The sequence below is a fragment of the Pseudoliparis swirei genome, chromosome 11 (assembly GCF_029220125.1).
Source record: "Pseudoliparis swirei isolate HS2019 ecotype Mariana Trench chromosome 11, NWPU_hadal_v1, whole genome shotgun sequence".
Classification (NCBI taxonomy): Eukaryota; Metazoa; Chordata; class Actinopteri; order Perciformes; family Liparidae; genus Pseudoliparis; species Pseudoliparis swirei.
The window spans coordinates 14,570,139-14,582,252 of NC_079398.1; the positions used below are offsets into that span (position 1 = coordinate 14,570,139).

General features: G+C 44.4%; 1 protein-coding gene across 1 annotated transcript in view; it reads left to right on the top strand.

Annotated features, from left to right (window-relative positions):
* LOC130201664 (ryanodine receptor 3-like) overlaps positions 1-12,114 on the top strand; it is a 110,996-nt gene that overhangs the window by 67,946 nt on the left and 30,936 nt on the right. Inside the window, 11 exon segments of the mRNA XM_056426752.1 lie at positions 5,025-5,298; positions 5,402-5,516; positions 6,531-6,663; positions 7,524-7,627; positions 7,716-7,851; positions 9,215-9,401; positions 9,544-9,652; positions 9,737-9,857; positions 10,429-10,598; positions 11,281-11,501; positions 11,745-11,835. Coding sequence (XP_056282727.1) covers positions 5,025-5,298; positions 5,402-5,516; positions 6,531-6,663; positions 7,524-7,627; positions 7,716-7,851; positions 9,215-9,401; positions 9,544-9,652; positions 9,737-9,857; positions 10,429-10,598; positions 11,281-11,501; positions 11,745-11,835 — 1,661 coding nt within the window.

Sequence of the window (12,114 nt, forward strand, 5' to 3'; positions counted from 1 at the left end):
TACGACGAAGGCTGTGAGTCTTTTTTTTGCTCAAACTGAGGGAGCTAGACGTATTTGATAAGAGCTGTTTCCTAAGTCCCTAAACAGTATCCTTCATATCTTTCCTCGACCTCAAGAGGTTTTCCATTGAGGTCAGGGTAAAGACACAAGATGTCATTTTACGATTCGATAACAGGCCGAGGAGTCTTCAGCCAAACCAACTGCTCTGTGAAGCTGCACTCAGAGCTAAATGCTAAAGTTGGAATGCTACCAAGCTCATGTTGATTGTTCGCAGGTAATGTTTACCATCTTAGTTAGAAGAGGACATGCCCAACATGAATAGAGTGTATCTATGCAACTACAAGTTATATTTGAATAATCTTGGTATCATAGTAGATGTAATAGAGGGGTAAGCATCAGCATATATGTTACCGGTTATAAGTAAATTAAGATAAAACACAGCATATGTGAAATATTTAATTTATGCTTCACACATTTAGAGTGAATATCTAGTTGCAGCCCAAAACCTTCAGCAAAGCACATCCGAACATTACTTGTGCAAAGGCTGATGCCAATGCAGTGAAAAGAGCTTCGCTGGAGAGGTTTTAGTAGAAATTAATTAAATAAATTAAATTGCCCATTTGGGAACCATTTGTGTGATTGGACTTTTTCCCAGGTAACTGTAGAACTCATTTAATTTATTTTTACATATCACTATCAATACAACTGTGTTTGTTTTGAAAAATCAATCAATTAAAGTAAACTCTAACCCATTGATCTATTTGATCAGCTGAGACTATTAGGACCAATCTGCTGACCAGTGTCTTTAGGATGAGGGCTGTGCAGCCGATTGAGACGTAGACTGTGATTCGTCATGGACGGCTGGTGATGAGCGAGCTGGTGCTGGAGGAGACGATGCTCCTCTTTGCCGTGCAAATTAATACAGACCGCTGGAATCGGCTCAGGAATGGTCCAGAGGTATGCCCTCTAACACAGCTTTTAAAAATGAAAAGGCAAAAGTAAGACATCATTTCAGGGTCTTGCTTTGTAAAGCTTATCTTTCTCTTCTTCGGCTGCTAGTTCAGTGAGTTTTGGTGGGAGTGATACGACTTTTGTGAAATCTGTGGACTCGCCGCTAAACCCAGCCGATGTAATAGGTGGATGAGCTATCGAAAGGTCGCAGCCATCTGCAATGGTTTGCTAATAATGTTTTCATTTCTGCATTAACTGACCTCAGCCCTCTTACCCGTATGTTTCCTACCAGACAAATAGGGTGGTGTGATGCTGTGATGTGGTAACTGTACTTTTATATAGGTCGCTATTGTGTGGTTTTGTTATGTTTATATAACAGCATATGTGTGTGTGTGTGTGTGTGTATCCTGGTAGCACTCAGGTAGTCCCCTATATCTCTGGCTCCTACAGATTCTGGCTCCTTCCTGTGTATATCAGTTCTCGATGAGACAATAATAATGTCCAGGTGTGTGTCTTCCGGTGAGAGAGGCCGAGGTCAGAGCTTCCAGAGAGAGGAATGCTGACATGGTGGCACTACCAGGCTGAAAGCCTGCCTATCACAAATAGTATTTAAGAAACGACTGGGACAGGTGGTATATTTTGAGAATAGGATGTTTTATAAGATGATTGCTTGCCAGGATGCAGGAGGACGGACCAGAGTTAAGATGACGTGATACATTTTGTACTGTTACGCCAGCTATAACTTGTCCTCCCTGCACAGTGAGAGCCTGAAGACACTAAAGTCATTGTCGTCTTTGCCATTATTTCATCGGAATGAAGCGAGAGGGGCGCAGAGGTCGCTTTCCTCCTCTGATGAATGGTTTATCCACCAGAAGCATTTAATGCTCGCACATGATGACTTGCCTAGAAGAATTGTGTGTGAGAGCATCGGGATGGTGTGTGGTCTCTCACGCCATAAAAACCTCTGCTTCCAGGTCCAGTCGACCGGTCCGGTTTCTTTGTAGGGGGGCAGCGAAGAGAAAACACTGGAGGGGTCTAGTCTCGAGCAACGCCGGCGGAACGAGAGAGAGCGTGAGGTCGTGTGACAGAATGAGCCTGAGGAAGCATCTTGGCTGAGAGGAAGAAATGTTGCTTCTCATTTTGGAGCAAGCTGGTGCTTCTGCCCTTTCTCCGACACCCACACACGTCTCTGCGGCAGGATCGGTTACTGCTGACAGTGGCATTCTGCTGGCTCCCCACCCATCACACAGAACACACACATACACACACACACTTTGCAGTGATTGACAGCCTCGTGTCAAATAGTCTTTGGAAAACCAACAGATCCAATCAACCAAACAGACACCGGGGTCTTAAAAACACAATCACCTAATTGCAATACTTTTAAGGAATCAATTGTGTATAAATGGCTCCATCTTTTATGGTTTCGAGTTGTTTAATTGACATACCTGCAAACTTGTCACCTTTCGGTGAAATTCACCGTTTTGAACTCAAAATAGGTCATCCACGTGAATCGTGGAGATCCGAAGAGGTTGTTTTTGGGGGGGGGGGGGGGGGGGGGGGTTCACCTGGCCCGCTGCCGTTGAGATTGCAGTGAGACGCGGAGAAAAGTGTGAAGTGGTGCTCTTCGCAATAAAACATCTTTGATGGGACGTGTCGCGTCTCGGCCAATCAGCGTTCAGATGTCCACAGCGTTTGGGAAGTTAGGTTAGCTTGAATGTTAGCTCGCTACATCTGCTGCTGTCACGCTGCACGGTGTAGCGATGCTAACAAAATACCCGTACGTTAAACACGATGTGATTTAACATATTTTTAGTATCGATACTTCATTAAGAGAGCGATCAGAGCGCACGCGCTGCTCCGTGTCGAGCTGTCTGCGCACACTGCGCTGCGCAGCTCACAGCGAGAGAAGTGGCGCAGCTTTAGAGACTTCGGCTTAAAAAATAAAAAGATGCCAGAAGTGAAATGTTTCAGTCTGTAAAGTTGTGTAACTCTCCAGCTGCTCATCCTGATGAACTGTGTATCATCTGGTCAGAGACTAACGGCCTCATAGTGTATCATCAATGCTATGATGGAACCATCTAGTTTCATTCATATCTGGCTGTATTAATACTAATATTACTGTCATTTGTTAAGTGTTGAAAAAGTTGGTAAAAAGTGAACCATACAGATGTTTTATTTATTACTATTATACATAAATATACCAGTCTCGTATTTATGGTACCATATTGTTTTTATGGTATTGTATTGGGTATCATGATATTTATGGCAGGTATGTAATATGTATAGAAGTTATAATATGAGTATCGTGACAAACAGGTAGAGACAGAACAGATTCAGGGAGAAGTCCATGAGGACTGTTCAGGAAAAAAAAAAGGAAGTTGGTTCATGAATGACTTTAACCATATTATATATAATGACAATGTATATTTGTTATTACTATCATTATAGGGCTGAGTCAGAGCGGAGGACCTTTTGTTCTTAAACTGTTTATTATCATTATTTAGATTTGTAGTCAGAACAATAAAATGACTGTAGTTGTGGTTCTAAAAGCTTTGAGGCTTCAAACAACGTGGATGTGGTGTGGTGACAAAAAAAAAGAAAGTCACCTGCACCCCCCCCCCTTGTCACCTTTTTCACCCCTCATGAGTTTGCAGTTATGAATTGATGTCTTTCTGTCCTTTGTGTATTCATACACCAAGACTATTAAATCCAGTTTTAATGAAGCCTTATAACCCATATAGAGAGGAGCTGTCCAAGCAAAGGTCTCAGTTTAACCACGGAAGCAGAATACGGGACTGGAGGCCTACAGGACTATTAATACTTCCACTTCCCCTCCCTCAGCCGTGAGCCAATAGGACTTCCACTTTCTTGAAAATATGCCTTTTCATGAATGAGATCGCAAGCTGTGTTTTCTTTCTGATAGAGTTGAAGAAAATAACCATCTGTCATTGTTGAAACACAGCTGATTACCTCCCCTTTAGAGGCTTTTGCGTGTACAAGAGTCAGATACATGCGTGCAGTTATATTGGCTTGACTCAAGCCACACAAAAGACTTTTATGGAGCTTCAGATCTTTTGTTGTTCTGTGCTCAAGGTTCTATTTACATCACAGAGACAGTTTGGGGATGCATCCTTTGAATGTACTGCTCAAGCATGGCTTATACAGAAAGGAGCAACCAGTCAAGTGGAGGACCTTTAAACATCATTCTAATAAAGCTTTGTGGTGTGTGTGTGTGTGTGTGTGTGTGTGTCTGTGTGTTTTCTGGAGACACTTAACTGTTAAAACAAGTCTTGCTCCGCTATTTTCAAGGTGAATCTCATTTGAGTAAATCAGTAAAAGCTTGTTTTGTTTTAACCAATATTCCCATTCACAGCTGAATTAGTAATTCTGTTCATTCACTATGCATCATTAAAGCGGCTCCATGTCATTAAAGTGTTAGTCCTTCAGTTCCTCCGCTCTGCTGAGCATGTTAGCATCTTTCCGCTTATTTTTAGGTTTTTCTGCCCCACATTGTTGCTGTTTTATTCACGGTGATTGCTCTCAGAACCCAAACATGTCTGCTGAATGTTTAAATATGTTTGAACTGTTTGTTAACACATTCCCCAAAACAACTTCATCAGGCCTTAATAAGTCACTTGTGTGTTTAAAGCTAGTTACGCTGCCACCAAGACAAATGTTGCTGCTTTAACTTTGTTAAAGGGAAGTATGACATCTCGCCTTGGAGTTAACAGCTGTTACCAAATATTAAAGTGCCATTCCACTGGCCATGCTTTACTTTTAGAAGTCCACCTACTTAGTGAAATCTGTTGTTTGTTCTCAACTGATGCTCAGTGGGGTAAGGTCGACGGTTCGATCCCCGCTCTCCCCATTAGTTGCGAGTCCAAGTGTCCATGAGCAAGTCACTGAACCCCCACTGAACTCCCCGGGCGCATCACTGCAGCCCACTGCGCCTTGATCACTAAGGATGGGTCAAATGCAGAGAATACATTTTGTTTCCTGTGTACCCGTACTCTGTGCAATGACAATAAATTGAATCCAAACAAGTCATCTTGACACAACTTTCTTTCCAGCTAATCTGAAGGAGCTGATTTCTCAGACGATGGTCAGCTGGGCCCAGGAGTGTCACATCCAGGACTCAGAGCTGATTCGCAAGATGTTCAGCCTCCTGAGGAGGCAGTACGACAGCATCGGGGAGCTCCTCCGGGCCATGAGGAAGACTTACACCATCAGCGCTGCCTCGGTGCAGGACACCATCAACCTCCTGGCTGCCCTCGGTCAGATCAGATCTTTGCTGTCGGTTCGTATGGGGAAAGAGGAGGAGAAGCTCATGATTGATGGACTTGGGTAGGTTGCGGTTGCCTCAAAGGAGCTCTACTTGTGTTCAATATATTTGAGTTATCTGTTTTTAGTGAATATAAATCAATGATGTCTGTGTTTCCCCCTCAAGTGACATCATGAACAATAAAGTCTTCTACCAGCACCCTAACCTAATGAGAATACTGGGCATGCATGAGACTGTTATGGAGGTCATGGTCAATGTGCTCGGAGGACACAAGTCCCAGGTTGAACTACTTCTTTATCAATATTTGTCTTTGCTTCCACAGAGTTCAGTGCTCCATCCTGCCAAACATGTACACTACCGTTCAAAAGTTTGGGGTCACTTAGAAATGTCTTTATTTTTCAAAGAAAAGCACAGTTTTTTCAATAAAGATAACATTAATCAAAAATACACACTATACATTGTTAATGTGGTAAATGACTATTCTAGGTGGAAACGTCTGGTTTCTAATGAAATATCTTCATAGGTGTATAGAGGCCCATTTCCATCAACGATCACTCCAGTGTTCTAATGGTACATTGTGTTTGCTAATCGCCTTAGAAGACTAATATCTGATTAGAAAACCCTTGTGCAATTATGTTGGCACAGCTGAAAACAGTTATGCTGGTGATATAAGCTATACAACTGGCCTTCCTTTGAGCTTGAAGTTTGAAGAACAAAATTAATACTTCAAATATTAATCATTATTTCTAACCTTGTCAATGTCTTGACTATATTTTCTATTCAATTTTCAATTCATTTGATAAATAAAAGTGAGTTTTCATGGAAGACACGAAATTGTCTGGATGACCCCAAACTTTTGAACGGTAGTGTATCTGGCTCACTGAGAAAGTTTGTGTCTGAGTGCATTTTTGTGTGCATTATCATTTGTAAGCATGCATTAATGAAGAAGTGGACCCAGTAGGTGAGCTTTCTCCTCAGGCTGACGGCATCAGAGTCTGGGAAGGAGGGCAGAAAGGGCAGAGAGCTTTTTAGACGTGAATTAGGATTCAACCCATGCCGGAGACTTTACAGTAACAAGCCGGCAGAAAGTTAAAACAATAAACTCTGCACCCCAATGTAAAGCAACAACCTCTCGAAAACCACTTGGTATCAAATTACAGTGACAATTTGTCAGAAATATCTCCTCAAGTTAGTTGTGTTCAGGCTGTAAATACATGAGACGTATTCAACCAAACCCAACCAGGGCAGATGTCTGACCTTATTCTTGACTTCATCTGTATGTACCATTTCACAGGAAATTGCCTTCCCCAAGATGGTGGCCAGCTGCTGCCGCTTCCTGTGCTACTTCTGCCGCATCAGCCGTCAGAACCAGAAGGCCATGTTCGACCACCTCAGCTACCTGCTGGAGAACAGCAGCGTGGGCCTCGGTGGGTCCATCTCCGTGTCCCTGTTCAACTGACACTATTTCCCATCATCATTCTGCTGAAGGATTAGCCAAACGATGCTGAGCTAAAACATCATTCTACTGGGTGAAGACCACATGACATAATCAGGAATCAATCAAGGCGCACAGACTGTAGGACATGCTCGAGGATATTCTTAAAGAAGATTGATGGTGCAGGCCGAGCCCTGTACAACCCCCCCCTGGGATGGATGATAGACGGCAGCTTACTCCTCAGTATGGGTGATACATCGTCACCAGCCTTTTGCCAGAATAGGACCTGTGAGCTCACATATATTACCCTTGTACCTCAGAAGACGTGCGTATAATTATGAGTCTGAAAGCTGAGAATCTATCAGCGAAGAGAGCGACTCATCCTCCGTTCTGTTAGAAGACGCCTGTGCCACAGTCTCAGAGTATCAGGGTGTCTCCCCTGAATGCACACACACACACACACACACACACACACACACATGCAGCCAGGCGTGCTCATTCAACAAGTTGCAACAAGTCATGTGACAGCTAAACAAAAATGGAATCAAAGAATTAAATCCTGAAGATTCACAATTAAAATATAGAAGCTGCACCGCGGCCTTGTAGACGAGGCGTTGGTGTGCAGAGTGTGACACACATTGGTTCCCATCAACCCTGTGGAGTCCAATATGACCGTGTGTGTTCAGAGCAAATTGGTGAGGAAACTTTCCTTTAACAAGGATGTTAACCAGCTGCTGGAAGGAGTGACAAACATCACCCCCTGCTGTTTGTTGAGATAAGCACACAGACACAGGCTTAAATGAAACCCAACAGAATGAACGGTCGACCCCACCGGTGTGCTTTGTGTCGTAGCTTCCCCAGCAATGAGGGGCTCCACTCCTCTCGACGTGGCTGCTTCCTCGGTGATGGACAACAACGGCCTGGCCCTGGCTCTGGAGGAGCCCGATCTGGACAAGGTGAGACTTTGTGACGCCGTAGTCTGTAAAAGGAGAGACACCATTTGAAAAGGTTATCTATATGTGATGCTATGTGGTCTACATGCAGGTGGTCACCTACTTGGCAGGCTGTGGTCTCCAGAGTTGTCCAATCCTCCTGGCTAAAGGTTACCCAGACATCGGCTGGAACCCCATTGAGGGGGAGCGCTACCTTTCCTTCCTGCGGTTTGCTGTCTTTGTCAACGGTAAGACTGCAGTCACCACTCTGTCTCTCTCTCTCTCTGTTACTGTATCTCTCTCTCTCTCTTGTTACTGTCTCTCTCTCTCTCTCTGTTACTGTCTCTCTCTCTCTCTCTCTGTAACTGTATCTCTCTCTCTGTCTCTCTGTTACTGTCTCTCTCTCTCTCTCTCTGTTACTGTCTCTCTCTCTCTCTGTTACTGTCTCTCTCTCTCTGTTACTGTATCTCTCTCTCTGTCTCTGTTACTGTATCTCTCTCTCTCTCTTGTTACTGTCTCTCTCTCTCTCTCCCTCTCTGTTACTGTATCTGTCTCTCTCTCTTGTAACTGTATCTCTCTCTTGTTACTGTATCTCTCTCTCTCTCTGTTACTGTATCTCTCTCTCTCTCTGTTACTATATCTCTCTCTCTCTGTTACTATATCTCTCTCTCTCTCCCTCTCTGTTACTGTATCTCTCTCACTCTCTTGTTACTGTATCTGTCTCTCTCTCTTGTTACTGTATCTCTCTCTCTCTGTAACTATCTCTCTCTCTCTCTGTAACTGTATCTCTCTCTCTCTCTTGTTACTGTCTCTCTCTCTCTCTGTTACTGTCTCTCTCTCTCTCTTGTTACTGTATCTCTCTCTCTCTCTGTTACTGTATCTCTCTCTCTCTCTCTCTCTCTCTCTCTCTCTGTTACTGTCTCTCTCTCTCTCTCTCTGTAACTGTATCTCTCTCTCTCTCTGTTACTGTATCTCTCTCTCTCTCTCTGTTACTGTATCGCTCTCTCTCTCTTGTTACTGTATCTCTCTCTCTCTCTTGTTACTGTCTCTCTCTCTCTCTCTCTGTTACTGTATCTCTCTCTCTCTCTCTTGTTACTGTATCTCTCTCTCTCTCTCTGTTACTGTATCTCTCTCTCTCTCTCTCTTGTTACTGTATCTCTCTCTCTCTTGTTACTGTAGCTCTCTCTCTCTTGTTACTGTATCTCTCTCTCTCTCTCTCTGTTACTATCTCTCTCTCTCTCTCTCCCTCTCTGTTACTGTATCTGTCTCTCTCTCTTGTTACTGTATCTCTCTCTCTCTCTGTTACTATCTCTCTCTCCCTCTCTGTTACTGTATCTCTCTCTCTCTTGTTACTGTAGCTCTCTCTCTCTTGTTACTGTATCTCTCTCTCTCTCTCCCTCTCTCTCTAGACATGTCGTAAAAGCGGCCAAAGGCCCAACGAAGCATTCTGCTGCTATAGGCAAAGTGTACTTGATGTGTTGTCCGAATATTTGGGGATAGGGGTGTTTATGTTCGAGCTGCAATGTGTTTACGTGTTGTATTTTCTTGCTGACATTAATGATGTATGTTCTTTTATGTCTGTACTCCTTTGACGTTACGTTTGTGCTGCAGGCGAGAGCGTCGAGGAGAACTCCAGTGTTGTGGTCAAGCTGCTCATTCGTCGTCCAGAGTGTTTTGGACCTGCCCTGAGGGGGGAGGGAGGGAACGGCCTGCTGGCTGCCATGAAGGAAGCCATCAAGATCTCTGAGACGCCAGCCCTGGACCTGCCGGGCTCTGTGCATGGAGTCAGCTCTGACGTGTAAGCAAAATGTACCGAATCATTACCGGGGCCTTTAGGATTAGCTGCTGATCCACCTTCGCTTGCATCTTTGCTGTGATGCTCCTGAGAAATGTTCACCCTGCGTCTGTTCTTCCTAAACCTCTCCCTTTCCCACTGTTAGGTCTGCTGACGGGGATGATGAGGAGGAGGTTGTACACATGGGCAACGCCATAATGTCCTTCTACTCTGCACTCATCGACCTGTTGGGACGTTGCGCTCCAGAGATGCATGTATGTTTGCGAGAAATTGTGATTGTATTTGTTGTTTTCCTGAGACAGATTTCCCCTTTTTTCACTTCCTTTTCCCTTCCTCAGCTCATCAACAAGGGGAAAGGTGAAGCTCTGCGTATCCGTGCCATCCTGCGCTCTCTGGTGCCGACTGAAGACCTCGTGGGAATCATCAGCATACCGCTCAAAATGCCCATCATCAACAAAGGTACTGGTCAGGAAGTGGACTCGAAAGATGCAAGGCAGCATACAGCACACCTGTATACTTCCATTGGAGGACACACCCTATGCTTGTGCTACTACACTGTGTCTCGCTCATGTGAAGGCACAGCGGCCGAAGAAGGTCTGCACATTCAGTGCAGGGCAGAAGGTTATTGATTACATTTCACTGCTCATGCCTTTTTAATCAGCACAACGCTTTACTGCACTCTCTCATAGCTCAGAGTAAGCCCGATCATTTCTATAGCAAGCTGTCTTGCTCTATTGATTGATCTGCATAAGTATTTCAGGGCTGGCCTCTGAAAGTTTCAGCCCAGAGCACGGCCACAGAAGCTCTGTCAACAGGCCAAGACCGAGGACGGCGTGCCACGGCTCAGGCTCCGAAAGAACTCTGATCGTCACGTTGCTGCACGCTGCCTGATGAATACACACGGCTTTCCTAATCACAGAAGACTTTCAATTATGCGCTGTGGGTTGTTCTCCGAGTATTTCACTGCCTCACACCTGAGTGGGTAACTCTATATGTTGTGCCTTCCTCTCCCTGTCTCAATCTCTCTCAGATGGGTCGGTGACCGAGCCGGACATGTCGGCCTGCTTCTGTCCAGATCACAAGGCCCCCATGGTGCTGTTTTTGGACCGTGTGTATGGTATCGAGGACCAGAGCTTTCTTCTTCACCTGCTCGAAGTCGGCTTCCTTCCGGACCTGAGGGCTGCCACCTCTCTGGATACGGTGGGTCAAGCTGACAGCGACACAGGGGAGAAGTAATGGAACATGAACTTCATCAAGGGCTTTTGAGATCAATATGATTGGGCAACCTTTTATACTAATACTAACTCCTCATTAACCACAGATCAAGTTGATTATTGGTTGATTATTAATTTTTCTTTACTCCAATTATCAAGAATACCTTTATGATGTTTCTCTCTAAACTCTCAAATCCATAGTGTGCAGACTTTTGGCTAAAATTAATCCATCATATAATATGTCAAATTTAAAATACACATTATTATTTATTTAGTTAGTGGAGTTTCTAATATCGTTCGCAAGGTTATTTACAAGACAGTGTTATAGTGCTAAATGGTACTCTTTTAAAAATGGTCAACAAAAACACACATTCATTTACATGCAAGGTAATATAATTTATCTTGAAGTAAAGTAACACCTACAGGATGCTAACACATACTGTCGGAGTACAAGGAGAGAATAGTTATGAAGTCAGATGACTGTCATCGCAGTTAAACAGCAACATGCGAACGTCAGCCAGCAGTCATACCAGACTAAGTAATGCTGTAGCAACACAAAACCTCTTCTCAGGGGGAGAATGTGTTATTTCCTTTTTTAAATTACAGATTCTTACTTAAATAAATGAAGTAATCTCATGTTGTATGGCCTGTGACCGTTCTGTCCACAGGAGGGTCTATGCACCACGGAGACGGCCCTGGCCATGAACCGCTTCATCGGCTCAGCCATGCTCCCGCTCCTCACCCGCTGCGCCCCTCTCTTTGCCGGCACCGAGCACTACGCCACCCTCATTGACTCCACTCTGCACACCATCTACCGCCTTTCCAAAGGCCGCTCACTCACCAAGGCCCAGAGAGACGCCATCGAGGAGTGCCTGCTGGCTGTCTGCAAGTGAGGAGCATTAGAGGAGCTTGTGTACTCTTTGACTGGTGATACACCAAACATTCAGCCGGCCAGAATAGCAAAGATCAACAGCACATGTGATCTGCTTTCTAGCTAAACTCTATGATAGCTGAGGGCCTTGTTCCTTTATAATCCCTCTAAATCAGTGGGATTGAAGTGAGTCTGAAGATGTGATTGTTGTTAAAGGCAGCTCAGGGCAGCCGCACTCTTATCTTTAACCTTTGTCTGCAGGCACCTTCGTCCCGCCATGTTGCAGCAGCTCCTTCACCGCCTTGTCTTTGATGTGCCCTTGCTGACCGATTACTGCAAGATGCCTCTCAGAGTGGGCAATGATTTCTTCACTTTTTTAATCCCTTTGCCATCTCATATATTGCCGTATCTCTTTTTGCTTGTTGATCTGCTTGCATGACTCAGTTTTAGTCGTTTCCTGTTTGCATCATGGTCTTTCCTTTACTTTTCTTTACTTTTCTCCATAATTGAACCTGTGTTTTGTCTGTCGTCGCTGCTGGTGGCAATTTACTCCTTCAGTTTATTAGATTGTCAGCTTGGTGGTGAAGTACCAACAGCTACTTTCCACCGACTCTATTGCCGGTGTACCTTT